Here is a 22,263-nt window from a genome sequence, read left to right on the forward strand (position 1 = left end):
GAGAGGGTAGAAGACAGAAAGACCACCGACCAACCTGCGGTGATTGAGTGAGAGGCCCAAAGACTCAGCTTCATTGCGGAAGATGCCGATGATCCTAAATGCCCTGGTTTTGACAGCGTGAAGCCGAGAAAGGTGGGAGGCAGGAGCACCAGCCCAGAGGGGAGAGCAGTACTCCATCAGGCTACGGACAAAAGCTTTGTAAGTGGTCAGGAACTCAAGAGGGCCGAGGAAGGACTTTGCACAACGGAGGATTCCCAGTCGGCGACTGGCTTTTCAGGCGAGGTTGGAAATGGGACTTTCCCAGGAAAGGTCATGGCAGATAGTGAGACCCAGAAGCTTGAAAGAAAAGACTACTTCCAGAGGTTGTTGAGAAATTGCATGGGGGGAGGGGGGGGGTTCTAAACGGTCCTTTCGAACAGACATAGTGAGAGTGTGAGATTTGTCTGGATTGAAAGACATGTTCCACGTGTTGGACGAGTTTGTGATTTTATCCAGATCTGCAGTGAGCGAAGAAGCTGCTGCCTGCCGGTCTGAGGGATGACAGATGGTACGGCAGAGGGTGGGGTCATCAGCAAAGAGATATAGAGGATTTTCCAGAGAGTCGGAGAGATCATTGATGAAAACCAGAAAAAGAACAGTGCCCAGAACGCTACCTTGAGGAACTCCAGCCTAGACAGGAAGAGGGGATGAACGAATTCCATTTAGGGCCACACGTTGACTGCGACAGGAGAGGAAATCTGTGCGCCATGAGTGGAGATGGCCTTGGATACCATGGGAAGAGAGTTTGGTGAGAGGGCAGGGTGTCAGACTGTGTCAAAAGCACGTGATATGTCCAGGGATACGGCTCGGATTTCCTGTCTGGCATTGAGGACCTCAATCCATTGATGGGAGAGCAGAAGCAGCATATCCAGGGTAGAGTGACCTGGTCTGAAACCAAATTGATGATCGGAAATCAAGCCATTGGAGAAAAGGAAGGATTTCATGTCTGAAGCAATGATGGATTCCATAACCTTGCTGATGATTGGGAGAAGGCTGATTGGTCTGTAGTTGCAGGGATCTGTTTTTGCACCTTTTTATGCAGGACAGTGATGTTAGCAGATTTCCAAGCAGATGGCAGATGACCTTGAGCAAATGAGAGGGTGAATGGAACAGAGAGAGGGTGAGCAAGAGCAGAAGAGCAGGCTTTGAGGACACGTGGGCTGATGCCATCTGGACCGGTTGCAGAATCTGAGTCGAGGTTTGAAAGCAAGCTCTCCACCTTGTTAGGAAAAAGGACACAGAGTCCAGGGACAGTAGGGTACGACTGTGTAAGGTGGGTAGAGAAAGTGATGGGTTTACGGCACAAGATTTGGCTGCAAACACAGAGTTTAGGCATTCAGCTTTATCATGTGCGGTATCAGCAGTGCGGCCATTTGAGGTAAGGGAGGGGATGGAGGGGGAACATACACCAGAAACAGATTTGATTAAACACCACCAGGATTTTGAGGAGGGAGAGAGGTTTGAGAGTTCAGACTTGAGATGAGAAAGATGGTGTTTTCTGGCTCTCCTGAGGGTAGATACACACTTGTTCCGAGCTTTGTGGAAGGAATTGAGATTGCCCTCAGTTGGGTTTGCTTTCCATGAGGCAAAGGCAAGTTGTTTCAGGACAACTGCCTCGTTACAAGCTTCAGTAAACCAAGGGCGGGAGGAAGGGTAGGACAACTGAACACCAGAGGGGATAAATCTGTGCATGAGGGAGAGCAAGTTTCTTTGAAAGAATTCCCAGGATGAGTTGATGTTTGAGAAAGTAGTGATAGGAGACCAGTCTGTAAGTTTGATGGCTGCTTGGAGACCCTGCCTGTCGGCTTGAGTGAAATGCCAGACTCGACGACGGTGAGGTGGTTCTCTGATGACAGCCAGAGAGATGTCCACTTTGACAAGGACGTGGTCAGAAGAACCGATTGGAGCGGAGGAAGAGCGGAAGATATTGTCAGGGAAATATTTGTCAAAATCAGATCCAGAAGAGATGGAGTACCATTGGTTGAGATCCGGGTTGTGGGGGAGTGAGAGCAGTGCATGGAGAGTGAGGAATAGAGTCTTTGATGAAGAGAGCAACACCTCCACCAGGACGAGGGTCAGGTCTGTCATACCGGAGGAGGGAGTAACCGGGGAGAGATACTTGGGAGTCAGACACGTCTTGGGAGAGGAACAGAAGGTCCCAGCAGAGACATTTACATTGAGAGAATTGGGGTGCTCCCTCCCACTCTGAGCACCCAGCGACTATGTCTATTATTTATTTATTTATTTTACAGCCTAAAACCTTCCCTTGTGTTCTCTGAGTACAAGCAACAGTATTTTCAACTCATTTCATCCAGCTGTTTTGGAGTGCATATAAGTCAAACAAACAAATAAACAAGAAAGATGTTGTACAGAGCATGACACTTGTGAAATCCATAAAACAATATTGACCATAAAAAATAATGGGTGGTTAAATTCAATGACCAAATATGCAAATCCTCTTCATATTTCAAGTCAATCGGATAAAAATTGACAATTTTAGATATTTGGCCTTTGTTGACCTTTTGGCATATGTTGACCTCAAAAATAATAGGTGGTTGAATTTAGGCTTCTTGCTTATGACAAACTCTACCAGGTGGTGAAGTTTGTGAAGATCAGTTTAAAATGGTGACATGTAGGTGATTTACATGCAAACAAACAAACAAACAAACAAGACCAAGCAATATATTTGAAAAATCTTCGATTTTCGCAAGTAACAAAACAAACACAGACCAACAGACAGAATAACGCACAGGACCAACAAGTATACTAGCATTGAAAAATCTTCGACTTTCCTAAATAACGAACATGCAAACAAATACACAAACAAACAAGAAACACATAACAGACACTTCTCAAATTATAGTCTAATGGATTAAATTTCAAGATTTCTATATAAAGATGGAAAATGGTGAGGGACTGTGGTCATTAAAATATATTTGCAAGCATTATAAAATACAGTGCTATTATAACTTTTGTGTGTAGTATATACCTTCAATTGTGAGTTCAGTTCTGCAGAAATCACTTCCAACCTCATTTGACACTGCACAAGTGTACACCCCACCATCAGGCTTGTCTGCTTTTAGGATTATCAAATGAGGTGTGTTGTCCACAAAAGTGATCCTGTAGTTGCCACCAGAATCTATCTCCTTGCCATCCTTTGTCCATGTGACTTTCATAGGTGCAGAGCCCATCACGTGGCACTCAAATTCAGTTGAGTCTCCTGCAGTCACTTCCATTGGTTCTAACTTCTGGTCGAAAGCTGGTGCAACCTTACGCTCTAAAATGGACAAGTTAAATGCTTCCTTTAAAATTGTCACAAAACTTACATCCAGAAGATGAAATGAATGTATAAAAAAAGTTTTTTTTTTTTACAACAATACTTGTTTTTCAAATACAAGTGTTGATTTTTTTTTCTAAAATAAATAAATACAGGCATTGATTTAAGCCAAACCATTTAGGAAAATAAATTAATAGAGCAAACCTTCAACTGAAATGTTGGCAGCGCAATAAGCTCGACCAACTTCATTGAATGCCTTGCACGTATACTCTCCAGCATCAGAAAGTTTGAGCTTCAAAATTGTTAGACTTGCAACATTATCCTCAACAGAAATGTCATAGTTGTCATCAGAAGAGAGTTCAATGTCCTGGAAAAACCAGGTTGCCTCTATTGGCTCTGAGCCAGCAAGACGGCACTCAAGTTTGGCAGAGGATCCTTCTTTTCCATGCACATCTTTAACCTTCCTTGTGAATGTTGGTGCACTTTTGCGTTCTGGCATGAAAGGAGAAATAAATGAATGATGTATAAATTCATTAAAGTAACTGAGTAAAAAGTATTTCAAGGATCACAAAACAGCAGGAAAAAGGCAATGAATGTGGTGATAATATTTTACTTCACTGTCAAATAAAGCACCTTTCACTGTGTATACGGCAGAAGATGAAGCTACTCCGTAGCTGTTCTCTGCCTTGCACGTGTACTCTGCAGTGTCCAAGACGCCGATAACCTTTATTTCCAGAGTGGCAATGTTGTTGATGAAAGTCTTTATGCACCGATCGCTCGAGCTGATCTTCTCATCGCCTTTGAACCAGTTCACTTTTATTTCTGGAGTTCCTCCAACTTCACACACGAAGTGTAGATGGCCACCAACGGAATTTGAACCAGGCTCCAAGCTCTTAATGAAATAAGGTGGCTCTGCCAGATAAATACATGCTTAAATTAAAAATACTGATAGATAACCTCAATAAAAATCAGTGAATGTAAATTCCATATGGATCTTATGAAACTGTATACAGTACAGTATTGTTTTTTCTTGGGGGGGGGTGGGGGGGTAATCATTAAACTTATTTTAATATTAATGAGGAAGTAAGAATTTTTAGTACTTAAGACAAACTTTATAGTGGATTTCTAAGTCATTTGTCTGTTATGCCACAAAACTTAGTTTTTCCAGTCAACAGTCTTTAATGGGCTCAGGTGTTGGGAAAGGACACTCAAAAAGAAAGAATCCACAACAAAACCACATTTTGCTCATTTACCAGAAGGTCCCAGCAGAGATGTTATATCATGACTATAACAGAGATAACCCTGGAACCAGCTGTTTTTCTGTGTTTTGCTGTGTGCTTTGGCTAATTTGTGTGTGATGAATGGAAAACTCATCTTGCTCATGAAGGCCAGTGTTGGTCTGCATTGGCGAAAAGGTAGAACAATGGAGGGAATGAACAGGACATTGAACAAAGTATGCTAAGCACCATGGGAAGCAAGGAGACGCTGATGCTCGAGCTTTAACCCTTCGTCTCAGAGAAGATATTAATGCCTTTTTGGCTTTGCCAATGTGAAACATTAGCTTCTTCTTGCTTCCCACAGTGGTGAGCACACCTCAATCAATGTGCTGTTGATTTCATCCAAATATGTGCATCTGTGGTGTCTTTTGTGATTTGTGTGTTGAGGAAGTAGATGATTATCATTGTATCATTGTTGAGGAAATAGATGTGCATAATCCAACCACTTGCAGATTGTTTGTCATATCAAAGTTACATTTATACTTCATTAATTATGGTATTTTACCTGCTTATGTATTGTGTCGGAATGGTTACATCAGTAACCAAGTGATCCTTTCTTATTATAACTGTTTGCCAAAGAGCTCAGTGCACACCTTCATCGATCATCGACCAGAACTTTATTCAGTATAGTAACCGGACGTGTTCATTGATGTGACGTGACTTGTTACAATGTAGCGTGTGCTTGAGGTTTTGTAGACTGTGGTTCTCAGAAGACTAAAGCCATAGCATTTGAGGGAGCCGTCATTTACCATGTGACGTCATCACGGTGTGTTAATACATGAGAATGTTACCAAGCGCAGTATAACAACAGTAGCATCCCTTGCATCATAAGCTCAGATCAAATATTCTGAACAAACTGGGGAGATATAACGATTTAAAGCATAATTAAATCAACGAAATCGCAAACATTTAAGTTTGGCCAGAACAATTATGACTTGGGGATGAAAATTCTTGAGGAAATGTAGAAAGTGACAGTTTTGGCTTTTATATGAATACGAGACGACCCGTGAACCCGTTGGGTTCCCGTTATGACAGTGGTTGATGAAAAAAATCATTTCATGAAAAAAAGATACCTCCAGCGAACTATACCACTTAGGTTGTTTGCATTGATCAAATACTCCCGAAGAGCACTTGACTGAATCGGGAATTGATTTTGTAATATTTTTTTTCGTTGCCCGATTTTAACGAAACTTGATGCTGCACACCGCAGGTAAATGGCGAGAAGGTGGGCCTAAAATTTTTGTGCTATCGTGTACCATTTTGGCTGTATTTCGGGAAGATACATACATACATATATATATATATATATATATATATATATATATATATATATATATATATATATATATATATATATATATACACCGATATCCAGAATGAGAGTTTTAGTAATATACCAGATGACCTGTGAACCCGTTGGGTTCCCGTTGTGACAGCGATTGATAAATAAATCATTTCAAAAAAAAAAGAAAAAAAGATAGCTCCAGGGAACTATACCACTGAGGTTGTTTGCATTGATCAAATAATCCCAAAGAGTACTTGACTGAATCAGGAATTGATTTTTTTATAATTTTTTTGTTGCCCGATTTGAACGAAACTTGATATTACGTGTCAATGTGAAAAAAAAACCCCGAGAAAAGAAAGTCGAAGAAATTATTGTGCGTAATCTTCTAAACACAATTTTATTTATTGATGAACACGGAAGTATTAGATAAAAATGGTGATGTGTATTTTATGCTTAAAAATAAATCGTTCTTTGTCTATACTAAATGTCTGAGATTTTTTTAATAAATAATTTCAAGGAAAAAAAAAGATAGCTCCAGCAAACTATACTGCTGAGGTTGTTTGCATTGATCAAATTCTCCCAAAGAGTACTTGACTTAATCAGGAATTGATTTTTTAAATAATTTTTTCGTTGCCCGATTTGAACGAAACTTGATACTGCACACTGCAGGAGAGTGGTGAGTAAGGTGGCCCTAAAATTTTTGCGCTATCGTGTACCGTTTTGGCTGTATTTTGGGAACATACATACATACATACATACATACATATATACATACAAGATGAGAGTTTTAGTAATATATAGATAAATAGATAGCATAATTGAATTCAGGTTACTGACAGAAGAGAAAGGCAAATACACACCGAGAAAACACACAACTAAAATATGACTAAGCAGTAAATAAAATAGTGTTTATAAAAACTTACCAAGTACATGCAAGTGAGCAAAGCAATTGTCCTCTCCAACTTCATTCTGTATCTTGCAGCTGTATGTTCCTTCATCAGACTTCTCAACAAACGTTTTCTTTAGAGTTGACTCAGTTTCTGTGCTATATATCTGATAATTATCTCCAGGCTCAATCAGCATGTCTTGATAGAACCACTGGACCTCTAGGTTTGGAGTACCAGCAAAGCTGCAACTTATAGTTGCTGTTTTTGATACAACCACCTGAAGGTCTGTTGACCTCCTCCGGAAACATGCCGGCTCTAAAAGGTGAAAGTGAATCATTATTCGCAATGCAGTTTAATTATAAGATCTCAACTTTTGAAAAAAAAAAATAGTTTGGGACAAACAACAGATAATTAACATCAACAAATGACATCTCAGAAGAAAAAAAAAAACCTATCATCATGTACAAAGAATGGCCTGATAACTTAGAGGCCCAAATTTCAATTGACAAATAGGGTTCATTGCAAAAGATCACCAAGAATACAAATTAGCAAATTCTTAAAAAAAGGGCAGCTTAATTAAAATTCAATTATATGTGCCTTTGTCAAATTGTGTGCCTTTGTTTAATTATTCACCTTTGTGTATTTTTACATTAATTTCCTGGGTTTTAGGCATGTGTATAAAGAAAGAAATTGTCAAAAAGCAATCTGACAAGTAAAAAATAGTATTTTATCAATATGCACAATAGGAAATTAGTATGCCATATGTTTGATTAAATTTGCCAATGAAACTGCCTCGTAAGCCCTATGTGCCTTTACGGCATAAAAGGAATGGTATTATTATTATATTTGATTAAAAAGGCCCAACAGGATAGTAAAGTGGGAGCACACTTACCTTTGAGCTGTCAAGCCTGGGTTAAATTCTCACCCAAAATATAAACTGTCAGATGGGTTATTTTCCTCCAGGGTGTTCCATCACAATGGATGTTAAGCTATAAGCACATATATTGCCATAAATTGGCGGACATTAAAGGTTGCACAGTGTCTTTCGGCAAAGAGCAGGTGAGTTTCCACTGACATTTAGCTTAGCCAAATTCAAAATCAAACCGTTTCAGTCAAACATGAGGCCTGGCCACCCGCATTAAAGACATTTTTGGGCCAAGTATACAGTCTTTCAGCCACCGACCCCAACTTATTCAGAAATTGGCATAAGATAGAAAGAGATATTAACAAATATTTTTCTACTTTATAACTGAATAATCACCTTTATTTTACCTTTCTAATTCTAATCGAGGCCAAGTCATATTTGGCTGCTGAAAATTCAATAAATAAAAAATACAAACCTTTCACAAGTAGCTCAGCTTTGCATGTTTCTTTTCCAGCTGGATTAGAAACCTCACACATGTACTCTCCAGATGCTGCTGTGGTCAGACTGTCCAGTTCTAGTTCTGCGCTCATATTCTTGAAACTGATGCTACAGTTCTGGCTTGCTTGGAGTTCCTGTCCATTTCGGTACCATTTTACTGTAATTGGTCCACTACCATCAACTATGCTCCTGAATTTTACAGAAGATCCTGGAAGCACCTCATCATATTCAATTGTCTTGATGAATGTAGGAGGCTCTGTGTGAGAAGATGAGGAATGGTGGGAAGGAGGGGAGGAGGGGAGGGTGAAGAGGCGAGAAGGTTTGAGCCATTGCAACATGATTTTACATATTGATTAAACATCACAACTAGGATTTGGTGGGGTTTTTTGTCTTCAAGTTTAGTGTCCTATTAAACATACTACAAGTCACAACACAGATAACAATAATAACAAGATCGGTAAATGCATGTCCGAGAATTGGTTGAGGATGTCTTCAATAGTGGGTTTTTTATAACTAAAATGGCCGCCAGTCTATCTTTGATCGCATCACTTTGATAGCCATCTTTGATCACATCACAAAACAAAATGATGTGCATATGAATACCATCATGTTTTGTCTTTGCGCCAAGTACGAATAAAATCGGTCCATACATGTCTGAGATATGGATATGGATGTATGCAATATATGGTTGCAGGCAGAACTCAAAAAGCATGCACCAACATGAAAATTGATACCAAATCCATAAGCCTCAAGTCCAACAGGGGCTAATAAAATAGAGACTTCAAGGTTTTTCATATATAAATTCTGGAACTTTACCACCATTAATGCACTGTCTTTTACACCACTTCATTCACAAAGGTAAATTAGTTATTCTTGCCTGGCGTTTGTGTCCATTATGATGCCCTTAAAAACAGTAAGTTTCCTCTGTGGAATGATTTAAATTTTATTTGACTGTAAGACAGAGTATAAGATATATATATATATATATATATATATATATATATATATATATATATATATATATATATATATATATATATATATATCACTCCTCACTGTGCATGTGCGATCGGGACGAAGTCAGAGCCAAAGTACTGCTAAACTACAGATTTGTTTTCCCGATTCATGTTCCGATTTGTGTTCAAAATATAACATTCAATTGAAATTAAGTTGTTCCTCAATCATAAACTGACGTTTGTAGACAAAAGGACAGACAGACAGACAGTAGTGAACTAATTGCTTTACCACACTTTTCAGTTTGTGTGCATGGGGGTAATAATAATAATAATAATAATAATAATAATAATAATAATAATAATAATAACAATAATAATAATAATACCAAGGTCTAGGTTTAAACTATTGAGAGAATGGAATTTCTCTCCAAAGGACGAATTAAATATTTTGATGTTGGTCATGACTTCCATGAAAGACATATTGTAATTGTGTAAAAGAGTAAGTAAAAAAGTTGAAAGAAACTTAGTAACAAGGCTGAACATATCAGAACTCCTGAAGGATTGACCTGATTAGCTTTTTCATCTCAACCAATGGCTCAACGTCCTAAGAACGAATGTTCATATACTCGAGACTTATACATACAGTATTTCTTGAAATTCATGAAAAAATACGCTGATGTATACTAATGTCTTTGTCCTGCATGTATAATCTGTTCCACTTCCTCGCTGAACCTTGGATCAAAGTTTAAAAAAAACAAAAAAAAAAACTTGACAGATCAAGGACTATCCTGAAATACAACATGTTAGTTAGATGAGATATTTCAACAAAAAATTAATCTGCTTTGTTCAAGCAGGAGAACTTAGGGAGCATACATACCTATAACACACAGTGAAGCAGTGGAAGTTGCAGTTCCTGCAAAGTTGGTGGCCTTGCAAGAGTAGTTTCCTCCATCAGAGATCTCTAATTTCCCAATAGCCAGAGTTGCAATTCCATCTTCGAAGCTGATTTTAAACTTATCCCCCTCAGAAATTTCAGTCTCGTTCTTCAACCATGAGATGGAAATTGGGACAGAGCCAGCGATCTTGCATGAAAAAATGATTGGAGTGTTGAGTGCTCCACTTGTTGGCTTCAGTTTGCGAGCAAATGATGGAGGTATGGGACGGTCTGCATAATAAATATAGCAAGTAAGTATCATAAAAGCAATTACAACACCAAATGTTGACAAAAAAAGAGTGGAATATCAAATAGACTTGCCTTTAACTATTATTTCAGCAGTGCATGTGTCAGTTCCAGCATCATTTACAGCTTTGCAGGTGTAAATGCCAGAATCTGATCTTTCTGCTGTAAGTATAGTCATGACAGCCAAGTTGTTGACAAATCTTAACTTGAAGTTTCCAACTGATCGGACATCTCTGCTGCCCTTTGCCCAAGTGACTTTGATCGGAGAAGAGCCCACAACATGGCACTCAACTTCAACTGTGTCACCCTCTGTAACCTCCATCAAATCAGGTCGTTGAACAAATTTAGCAGGGATAGGACGCTCTGCAGAAATGGAATAGATAGACCATTGTAAACATTTTACTGTGAATATTTGTGTAAAATGAAATGAAAGCACATTCAATTTACTTCATACTGTTTCTAGAATCATGATATTTTAAAAATTATTATTGTTATTATTAACTATGTTAGTGGGATTGCTGATAAAATATGGGGAGCCTCTCATGGTTTCAACAGAACAATTGGTACACAATGTAAATCAAAGTTAGCAAAACTACATGGACAGCAGGGGAGATTGAAAAGGATAGAGATTAAAAGGAAAACATGAAGTCAAAAAGATTAGCGTTATAAAAGAATGGAACTTATAAATAACTCAGGATTAAAAAAAAAAAAAAAAAAATGGGGACAATTTCTTAGCCGTATTGGAAAAAAGTCTCACGACTACTCATATTAAGGCTATCCTTTAAAATGTTTCAATTACGACAATCATATCAGATAATTACTTGTTTGTAGTAAACAGTTACCTTTAACCAGAAGATTTGCACTGCAACTTGCACTTCCCATAGCATTGGATGCTTGGCAAGCATACTCCCCAGCACTGCTCAATTTCACATCCACCAGTTCAAGAACAGCCATATTCTTTTCGATGTGCATCTGGCATGTTTCCATGCTCTTCAACTCAGAGCCATTGTGGAACCAAGCAATCTCAAATGGCATGGAACCAGTGATTCTGCAGTCAAATTTGACTGTTCCGCCTTCAACTGCCTTGGAATCTTTCAACTTGCGAGAGAATGCTGGTGCTATTTTGCGGTCTAAAAGTGGGGATATTTGTTGAAAATAAATGATATGCAAATAAATGATATGCATACAGTCTTGTGATTTTGTACAAGCAATACCAAAAATAAATTGTTTCTGAAAAGTGAAAAGAAAATAATGTGTACCTTTAACGTTAAGTTCAGTTGCACAGATATCACTTCCAACCTCATTTGTCACTTTGCAAGAATATTCACCATCATCTGATTTGCTAGCCTTCTGTATACTTAGATGTGGTGTGTTTTCAATGAATGTGATTCTGTAGTTTCCTCCTGTACGGATTTCTCTGCCATTCTTGGACCATGTGACTTTCATTGGCACAGAACCTGTCACATGGCACTCAAGTTCAGTTGAGTCCCCTGTGGTCACCTCTCCAGGCTGCAACTTCTGATCAAACTCTGGTGCAACTTTGGGCTCTGAGAGAAATGAGAGACATAGTTAGAATGGCAAAATATAGAATGATGAAATAGTGATTAAACTTTAATTATCTTTGATTATATACTTATGGAAACGTACACTGCCTATCTATCGCAATTATTTGTTATACCATAAAAATGTGGCCGTATAAAACATCTCACAAGGTAAGTCAGTGACTGAACACAAGGTAAGTCAAGGTAAGAACAGGTTTCACCATCTATAATATTTATTATACTATATATATGTACTTATATATAAATATACAAGTATACTCATGTATATATATATATATATATATATATATATATATATATATATATATATATATATATACATACATACATACATACATACATACATACATGAAGAAGCTACTGATGCGTGTCAAACATGTTTATATGTATGACCATTTTCCCCATATTCAGGGGTTGGTAAGCTGATTGTCTCTCTCTCAACTTAGTCCTGTCAAAAGCATCCTCCTCCATTAACCCCAACAATTTCATGTTTCTCCTGATCGCATTCTCCGAGGTCTTCTTCGGTCTACCTCTTGGTCTTTTCCCTTCAAATACTAAACTAGTGACTTTCTTGACAGACTTATCCTTCTCTCTTTCTCACCACATGCCCAAACCACCTTAATCTTCTCTTTCTCAAGTTTTCCTCAGTACTACTTGCTTTATGCATCTTTCTTATGTCCACGCTATGCTTATCCATTAGTGTCACCCAACACATCCATCTCAGCATCCTTAGCTAGGTCCTCTCTATTCTTATCTCGTCTTCTACGATAATTTCCCATGTCTCACTACCGTACATAAAAACTGATCTGATACGGGGGAAATATACTCTTCTTTCTGCTTCACTTGGGATATATTGATGTTAAAATGTCTCAACTCGCTCAACTTATTCCATGCTACCCTTGTAATCATCTTCACAGATAACTCCACTCCACCAACTGCATCTAACATATCACCCAAGCAACATAAACCCTGACACTTTAACAGATTAACGACAAATTTGATATCCACTACCCCCATGTTCTCTGCATCTTGCTTTCCACCCATGCACTCTTTACATCTGAAAAAGCCAGCCACTATACCCAAACTTCCCTCAACTCCATTACATTTCCGATGACACCATGCCTTTTGCAAGACACACACTGAATATAATTTGACCCTACTTCTTTACCAAAGGTCAGACAGAGCCATTTTCTATTCTCCTTCCCTTCGTCTCCTTCACCAGTAACTATCGGTTTGGTCTTATTTAGATTCACCCTCAATCCCTTACACTCCATTGCTGCCTTCCAAATATTAAACATTTCCTTTGCTTCTAAACAGTCGGATACAATGATTATCTGAAGACATATTTATAGAACAAACCTTTCACTGTAAGTTGAGTATGCCAAGAAGCACTTCCAGCTTCGTTAACAGCCTTGCACATGCATTCTCCTGAATCCATTTTTTGGGGACTGAGGATCTTGAGGCTTGTTGTGTTGTCTTCACGAGTTATTTCAAAGTTCTTATTGTCAACATCAATTTCCGAGTCATTTAATATCCAAACCACATCAATGGGCTCGGAACCTGAAATTTTGCACTCGAACACCACTGGGGTACCCTCTATTCCTTGCACAGCATCACTAATTTTGCTGGTGAGAGATGGAGGAGTCTTCCGTTCTGCAGCAAACACAGGATTCATTTTCAACATAAAATATTGCAGGAGCACGAACAAATATAGCTATGTGAAAGAAAGTATGTTAAAAAGACAATTTCTGTGTTGGTGACTTCACCATGATGAATAAAACTTATAAAGAAATATAGTTGGGATTGTCAAGGATCACCTTTGATCTTAAAGAAGGCAGATGTCAAAGCTGCTCCGATCATATTCTCAGCTTTACATGTATATTCTCCAGCATCTGATTTGTTGACATTTCTCAGCTCTAAAGAGGCTATGCTGTGGTGGTACAGCATCTTGCATCGGTCGCTTGTTGTGATCAGATATTCTCCTTTGTACCATGATATGTTGATCTCCGGCGTACCAGCAATTTCACAAAGAAGGCGAAGAATTCCTCCAACTACACATTCTGCCGCCTCTAAGCCCTTTGTAAAGTATGGTGGTTCTATGAAAAAAAAAGATGAATGAGCATTTAATTGAATACGAACTCGCATCAACATTTTTGTTTTGAAGAAAAACATTTTTTTTTTTTTTACAGCATCGAAGGCTCATAGTGGAGTTGCCAAACACACATCTCACACACATGGACATGCAGACAAATACATGAGACACAACACAAGACAGTTAGATGAGACAATCACAGCCACTGAGTTTGGGGGAAGTGCCATCACTTCCTGGGGTATTCTGGGTACCAGCAGCACCACAACAATAGCACCACCTTTCTCATCACTCTTATCAGGGAATTTACTCAGGAGGAATTTTCTCCTCCCCATGGATGCTAAACTATGGGGATTGTCCATGCTCATCCTTTTAAATACTGAAAGTCAAGCAAGGAAGCACCAGGTACTGTTTTTAAAGTCTTTGGTATGACTTGGCCAGGGTTCGTACCACTGACCTCCCAGACTCAGAGTAGACACTCAAACTATTACACCACTGAGTCTAGTCATCTTCAAACACAACTTCAGTAAAAAAAAAAACAGTGGCAACAGAGTGTGTGTGCATGTGTGCATGTGTTTTCATGAATATGTATGAGAGCTGTTGGAAAACATAGAAGCCCAATTACCATCTAATCTAGGTAGGAACTTGAAAATGTGATTTTGCATACAGGCACAATAAATTTACAAGTGACTTTGTCATGAACTCACCGAGTATGGATACAAGAGAAAAGCAGATGTCCTCTCCAGCTTCATTTTCAACCTTACAGCTGTACATCCCTTCATTGGCCTTTTCAGCATTCAGGATGTCTAAAGTCGAGTCAGACTCTGTGGTTAAGATATGATACCTTTCACCAGATTCAATGAGCTTGTTCTGCTTGTACCAATGCACTTTTATGATTGGTGTGCCAGTAAAACTGCAGTTTAGTGTTCCTGGCTCTCCCACCACAATGTGAAGATCAACTGGCCTCCTTCGGAAGGAGGCTGGTTCTGATGGAAGAAAAAGCAGTTTCCCATATTGCACGATATAAAATTGTAAATAATGTTTGAGGGCAGAACACAAAAGGAAGGCATAGTATTTTATTTCTTGAGGTTTTTTTTTTTTTTTACTTTCACAGGAAAGGTACTACACATGGTTCAGCCTTTGCATAGGCTACAGTTTTGTAACCCTTGTTTGTTCAAGAATAGGCTTTTGGAGTAATCCTGAACTACTGGTATTCCTCATATTTTCTTGTTGGATTCATGAAAAAGTCCTATTGTATTTTTTATTTTGTTTGCTCATCTGGTAACTGTAGTTTTAAAAGTCTTTCACATAACCTCAACTGTGGTGCAAACACAATCTCATCAGCATACAAAAATCCAAACTAGCCACTCTGTTTTAAATTTCAGTCTTGTTCTTGAATGATGACACAGAATTTGATTCAAGTTTCTGATCTTACAAAAATACTAAAGTCATGAACATGGTTACAAGTGACAAAACATACCATGCTGACCCTAAAAATTGGCTTATCTGAGGTTTAAACCATACAATTGCTCACTTCAAATTGTATTTCGTAGTGGAACCCAAAACTAAATTCCTTAATTGTCACATGCTAATGTTTCTTGGATTAGATCCTATCATTAGCAGGATTGTGGAATCAATTCAGGCAGTCACAACTTGTGTGATTACAATTTAGCAGATCAAGGAATCAATTTTAAGATGTTGCTCTGTTCTCTCTTCCAACATCTTTGGTTTAGTTTTTACATCACCTTTTCTACACTGGACTTGTTCCTTTTGATGACTCTTCTGGCTCAACAATAAACGGATTTCTTGAACTGAAAAGAAGGGTAGTCTCTCTGCAAATATCTGGTGCTTTTGAAATGGTTTGTCCCCTAAACATACTTGGCAAGCATCTATTTCTTTCATATCTAGTTGGATTTTTTATTATTATTATTATTATTATCTAGTTTGGTTTCTTAATTCTTGCAAACACTTTATTGCTCCTGATGATGTACTTTCTATCGCAAGTCTCTTGACAGCTGGTTTCCCACAAGGATGCCACAAAACCAGCCTATTTCAATCTAATGCTTTAATGACTCCCTCAACCCGTGGTGAGGGTGTTAGCTTGCTCGCCTTGCTTGCTAAATGTAGGTTGGCAAGAGTGAGCAGCCATGGGAATCGAAGCCACACCAGTTACTGGAGAAAGAAACAAGATTTTAACCACGTGCCCAAACAGTTGGGTCTCTTCGAGTTTGCATCCACCATCTCTGAAGATCAAGATGACAACTTACTACCATTTAGTTTTACCACGCAGTGTCAGTTATTCAGCAGCAACGGAGCTCAATGCTGAACAAATTAAGATCAAGAGCCAGTCCAAAACGTGAACAAGTTAAGATCAAGAGCCGGTCCAAAAAAAGCCTGCCGAGCAAACCTTCCCATCATAGTTGATGGTGTTCACTGAAATTAGTAAGACTTATTGTTGCACTTCCTGTGCACGAATCCAAAAACATTGCCTCTGCTAGTACAACCAAATCTAAAAATTGGACTTCACTGTCAAACTCTATCTGGACATTTTCTGTTCTGGAAAGTTTTCCTGTGACACACAGCAAATACTCACGGCATACAATACTATAGAACAGTCTACTGTACCACATCACTTAATATGCTGCACTTCATTGGGCCAGAATTGCTGCAGAATATCTGTGATTCTTGGTGATGCAGAAAAAAAAACTCTGACCATGATAATAACATTATGATATATATTCTAGGCTTGTAACTAACACAATTAAGATAGATTGGTTGGCTGCTTATTTCATTTAGTCTCTTCTGTGCTCTCAGCTATATATCTGCTTTGCAGCCCTTAATGGTCACTCCAAACGAAATATGATTATCACTTCACTGCCTCAACATCCCACGAAACAAGTTTAGGCCACATGCTAAGCTCCACACGATCAAGAAACTCCTCTCCTGCTTCAAAGTAATTTTTTTTGCTTCCACCAGTACTGTTCTTTACTCCATGCTTATGAGGTTATTGTCACCAATTGTAGTGTCATGCTAGGTTCCCACTGTCGTGCGATCCGTTACGAACGCCACGATTGGACATTCGTAGCTGATCATGGAATTTCTCTGAAAGCTGTTCCCACTATCACGATGCGCAGCACGATTGAAATTGTGGTCTCTCAGAGCGTGGTGTTTGTCTTGTCTAAGATCGACCCGATCACCACGATTAGGAAGCACGATTAGATGCGATCTGTCGCGCTTTGTTACGATGCAATACGATCTGATACGATGATTCCGAATGACAATTGATCGTGTTGATCGTTGAAAAATTTTGAACCGTTCAAAAATTTTCTACGATTAACACGATTGCCATGACTGACCTCAAGTTCTGATAAGATCTGATAGGATCACCACAATTAGTCCACGATTAAGACCAGGATTTCAATCGTGTCGCGCATCATGATAGTGGGAACCTAGCATTAGATACCTTGTCTACTGACAAACTCGTGCACCCTGCATCGCTAATCTCATGCAGGCAAACTGCTTGACCTGCTGTTGGTGTGTTGCCCCAAACACCAATCTGAACAGGAGTTATTTTTAAATTAGTTACGTCAATTGTAGTACTGTATTTAACATGTCTTCATAAAGTACATAAACAAACCTTTCACAAACACATCAGCTTTGCAGGTTTCCATCCCAGCAGCATTCGACACCTCACACAGGTACTCTCCAGAATAATCAGGTGTTACAGAATCGCGTTCCAGTTCCGCAGTCATGTTCAAAAAGCTGATGTTATAGCCACGTCCTGATTGAAGCTGCTGCCCATTTCGATACCACTTCACCGATATTGGCTCTGTGCCTTCAACTGTAGCTGAAAGCTTCAAAAACGTTGCTGGAAGCAATGTCTGAGGTTGAATTGTCTTCACAAATGTCGGTGGCCCTATAAACAACAAAGGATTAAATATCCATTTGTCATCAAACCTGAACAAAAGTGGTGAGTTTTATGTCTCATAAGTCAAATTAGCTTGCTGGCAATAATGATCATATCAGCTTCTGTGCTAATGTGATCAACCAAGTAAAGTCAATGCAACGAGAATGTTTCTAAATGGTAAGAATGATATACATTACTTTTCTACATAAAAAAAAAACCTTTCACAAAGAAGTGCCATGTTGTTACACACCGATAACTGAGAGTAATGCCATGCAGGTCTCAGTGCCAGCACTATTGCTGGCCTTGCAGGTATAGTTTCCTCCTTCTGTAGCCTCAATCCTCCCTAAGGAAAGGGTCGCCATGTTGTCTTCGAAGATCATGTTGTACTTTTCTCTGCCAATGACCTCAGAACCATCTTTGTACCAAGTTATGTCGATTGGCATGGTGCCAGACACTTTGCATGACATAACTACTGGGCTGTTGAGAGCTTCATTCATTGGCTTGAGTTTTCGTGAAAATGATGGTGCAACAGGACGTTCTGGATGACATAAAAACCGGCATTTTTCAGAAAATTTATAGCATTGCGTTTTGATGAAAATAGCTTGGAATGGCAAAGAGATCATGGTTGAGAATATTTTTATGAACTATGATATCAATTAAGCAGTCCATACTAACCTTGAATCCTGACTTCAACATTACAAGTATCTGTTCCAGCCTCATTTGCAGCCTTACAGGTGTAAATACCAGCATCACTTTGCTCAGTTTTCATAATGGCGAGACAGGCCACGTTGTTGACAAACCGGAGTTTGAGGTTTCCAGCTGAGCGGATTTCCCTGCTACCTTTAGACCATGTAACTTTGATGGGAGAAGATCCTTTCACATGGCATTCAAGTTCAATAGGGTCCCCTGCTGTCACCTCAACTGGGACTGGTGCTTGGACAATAGTAGGAGGTGTGGGTCGTTCTAGAAAAAAAAACCCAATGAGTGAATGTATTCATCGATTAATTTTTGAATATATTTTAGAGAAATTGGCTTGATTGTATTTTCTTCAATGCAACATGAAAAAATTCTCACAACACTATATTTTCACATTGGCAATGGGGAAGGAGGAATTGGGAAGGAGAGACAGAGACAGAGACAGAGACAGAGACAGAGAGAGAGAGAGAGAGAGAGAGAGAGAGAGAGAGAGAGAGAGAGAGAGAGAGAGAGAGAGAAAAAGAGAGAGAGAGAGAGAGAGAGAGAGAGAGAGAGAGAGAGAGAGAGAGAGAGAAAACAGTGGATTACAATGGACCACTACCCGAAGGAGATAGTTTGGATTTGTTACTTGGACCTCCATAAGTTTATATCAACAACAGTATTAAACTATGGTGTTTCTCAGAAAGATGAAATGTTTGTGCAAAAATCATCCCTTAGGAGCTAGGGAGCATCAGGGTCACCATGAATGCATGTTTGCCAAAATTACAAAAATGTTTGCTGACAAAAACTGAAAGAAGCCTTTAGGTTAAAAATAAAATAGAATGAAAAAGTGAGAAAACAGATAAATACAAAAGAAATAGAGGTGTAAAAGGAGAAAGAAGAAAAGCAAATCAACATATAGTATATAGCCACACCTTTCACAAGAAGATTGGCATGAGAAGTAGCAGTTCCCATTTCATTTGAGGCTTTACAGGTGTATTGGCCAGCATTTGATAATTGTACATCTGGAAGTTCCAGCACTGCAACATTCTCCTCCATATACATCTGGTGAGAGTCTACACTCGTCAACTTGGAACCTTCATGGAACCAACAGACCTCAAAAGGAGGGGAACCAGTGATCCTGCCATCGAACCGGACAGTCACACCTTCAACAACCTGTGCTGCTTTTAGTTTCCTTGAGAATGAAGGTGGAATCTTGCGATCTGAAGAGAAGCAATTTTGTATCTCAAAATGCTCAGAAACTATTTTGCAAAGCTGAAATGCCTATGTTGTTACTTCACTATTTCTCCCAATAAAAATCAACGGAATTTAAAGAAGACAAAAAATACATTTATGAATGATATTCTCAGAGAAAATGTACCTTTAACTTTAAGTTCAGTTGTACAGATATCACTTCCAACCTCATTTGTCACTTTGCAAGTGTATTCTCCATCATCTGATTTGCTAGCCTTCTGTATAATCATATTTGGCGTGTTTTCAAAGAATGTGATCCTGTAGTTTCCTCCTGTTCGGATCTCCCTGCCATCCTTGGTCCATGTGACTTTCATGGGGACAGAGCCAATCACATGGCACTCAAGTTCAGTGGAGTCACCCATGGTCACCTCTGCAGGCCTCAACTTCTGGTCAAATTCTGGTACAACTTTACGTTCTGAATGAAAACGAATTCATAATTAATTTTGAATCCAAATATATATTTTACCAAACATATGAAACATATTTACACAAAATTTGTTGGGATTAAAGTTGTATTTTTGTAAACATTTCTTCGGAGCTAACCTTTCACAGTAAGAATTGCACTGCAGGTCACACTTCCTGCTTCATTGAAGGCTTTGCATATGTATTCTCCAGAATCTGATTTTTTCGGACTTTTCATTTTCAACAGAGCAACATTATTCTTAAAAGTGATCTCATTGTGTACATCGTCAGCATCAAGTTCCGAGTCATTGAATAGCCAAATGACCTCTACAGGCTCCGAGCCAGAAACATGGCACTCAAATGTTGTCGTAACTCCCTCTAGTTCCTGGATGTCCTGGATTTTCCTTACAAATGAAGGAGGCATTTTCCTTTCTGCAATAAATAACATACCACAAGTGGTAAAATGCATCCAAAGATAAAGAAAAAAATGGGAAAAAGATAAAACCTTTAACATGAAATTTTTCATTCAGTTGAAGGAAAATATCACATGGAAATATCGGAATCACCTCGTACGCTAACAGATGCTGACGAGGTAGCTCCACCAACGCTGTTCTCGGCTTTGCACGTATACTTTCCGGCATCAACCATGCTAATGTTCTTCAGATCTAAAATTGCTTCATTGTTTTTGAAGGCCATTCTGCATCTGTCACTTAGCTTTATCATTGCATTGTCTTTGAACCAGAAAACCTTGATTTCGGGTGTACCAGCAACTTCACAAGCCAAGTGCAGATATCCTCCAATGATGCATTTGGTTGACTCCAAAGAAGTTGTAAAAAAGGGGGGTTCTAAAAAAAAAACAATGTTGTTCACAAATAATTATTAAGCAACATAAGAGCAATATGAAAGTATAATCAAAGATAATGAAGCACCAAAATTATGTACAGGCTGGTAAATGAGCTGATAGGTGAAAAGTAAAAGAAAGAAAAATCAAAACAAGATTAATACCGACCCAGTACAGAAAGTGCAGCAATACAAGTGTCTTCGCCAGCATCGTTATGAATTTTGCAAGTATAGATGCCTTCATCTGCCTTTGTGCAATTCAAAATTTCCAAAGTTGACTCATTGTCTGTGCTCATGACAAGGTATTTGTCTCCAGATTGGAGCTGCTTGTTCTGCTTGTACCAGTTCACATCAATAGAAGGTGTGCCTGTAAAACTGCAGCTCATTCTGGATACGTCTCCCATGATGACATTTTCATTGGCTGGCCTCTTCTGGAAGGAAGCTGGCTCTAGAAGGTGAGAAAAAGAGTAGAAACAGTTTCATATTGACATAATCATAAATCAATGCCAATTCATTTTAGTACAATTGGCACAGTAAAGTTTCACCTCATAGTTTATATTTTGAACATTGTCAGTTCTGTGCTGTTGCCAATACAAAAATTGCAAAGACATCAAATGTTAACTAAAATGTAAATTTCATGTCGAACGATTTTCAAAGTACAAAAAAAAATTCATAGTACAAATATTGAGAAAATAATACCAAAAACATACCCTTAATAAAGAACTCAGCAGAACATGTCTCTTTTCCAGCAGGATTGGACACCTCACACATGTATTCTCCAGCTGCTGCAGGATTGACAGATTCCAGAATTAAGATGGCTGTCATGTTTTTGAAGGTTATGCTGACTCCTCTTTTTGATTGGAGTTCCTCTCCATTCTTGTACCACTTCACTGTGAGTGGGTCACTGCCCTCAATGATGCCCCTAAACTTGACCAAAGAGCCTGGGACACCTTCTTGAGGTGAAATGGTCTCAATGAATGATGGGGCCTCTGAACAAGAAAATTGAACATATTGTGAACAATTTTTACACATCGATGATCCAACAGCTTTGTGGATTATGAAAGTACATCATTCTATCTGATATGTAAACAAACATATTTGAAATCAAGCAATGTAAAATGCACTTTCGTGAAATGATGCTGAATCATCTGCAAATATCATCACTTGAGCTTCTCCCAAAACAGTGCAGGTGATAGCAATGAAAACAAAATGATTGAAAGAGTGCTCACACATCTCTGCACATGCTTCAGAGAAACCAGAAGCCATGCTT

At 38.7% G+C, this 22,263-nt stretch overlaps 1 protein-coding gene across 1 annotated transcript in view; it reads right to left on the bottom strand.

Moving 5' to 3' along the window:
* TTN (titin) overlaps positions 1–22,263 on the bottom strand; it is a 405,491-nt gene that overhangs the window by 291,769 nt on the left and 91,459 nt on the right. Inside the window, exons 65-85 of the mRNA XM_085850585.1 lie at positions 21,704–21,982; positions 21,163–21,441; positions 20,720–20,998; positions 20,295–20,585; positions 19,879–20,166; positions 19,433–19,720; positions 18,498–18,785; positions 18,073–18,360; positions 17,553–17,831; positions 14,623–14,901; positions 13,644–13,922; positions 13,186–13,479; positions 11,524–11,811; positions 11,107–11,394; positions 10,340–10,627; positions 9,962–10,249; positions 8,106–8,384; positions 6,802–7,080; positions 3,950–4,228; positions 3,521–3,808; positions 3,029–3,316 (exon numbers count right to left, since the gene is read on the bottom strand). Coding sequence (XP_085706711.1) covers positions 3,029–3,316; positions 3,521–3,808; positions 3,950–4,228; positions 6,802–7,080; positions 8,106–8,384; positions 9,962–10,249; positions 10,340–10,627; positions 11,107–11,394; positions 11,524–11,811; positions 13,186–13,479; positions 13,644–13,922; positions 14,623–14,901; positions 17,553–17,831; positions 18,073–18,360; positions 18,498–18,785; positions 19,433–19,720; positions 19,879–20,166; positions 20,295–20,585; positions 20,720–20,998; positions 21,163–21,441; positions 21,704–21,982 — 5,976 coding nt within the window. The remainder of the gene's footprint in view (positions 1–3,028; positions 3,317–3,520; positions 3,809–3,949; positions 4,229–6,801; positions 7,081–8,105; positions 8,385–9,961; positions 10,250–10,339; positions 10,628–11,106; positions 11,395–11,523; positions 11,812–13,185; positions 13,480–13,643; positions 13,923–14,622; positions 14,902–17,552; positions 17,832–18,072; positions 18,361–18,497; positions 18,786–19,432; positions 19,721–19,878; positions 20,167–20,294; positions 20,586–20,719; positions 20,999–21,162; positions 21,442–21,703; positions 21,983–22,263) is intronic.

This window comes from Eptatretus burgeri, chromosome 2 (genome assembly GCF_056783735.1).
Source record: "Eptatretus burgeri isolate ZD-2024b chromosome 2, Ebu_testis_v1, whole genome shotgun sequence".
NCBI lineage: Eukaryota > Metazoa > Chordata > Myxini > Myxiniformes > Myxinidae > Eptatretus > Eptatretus burgeri.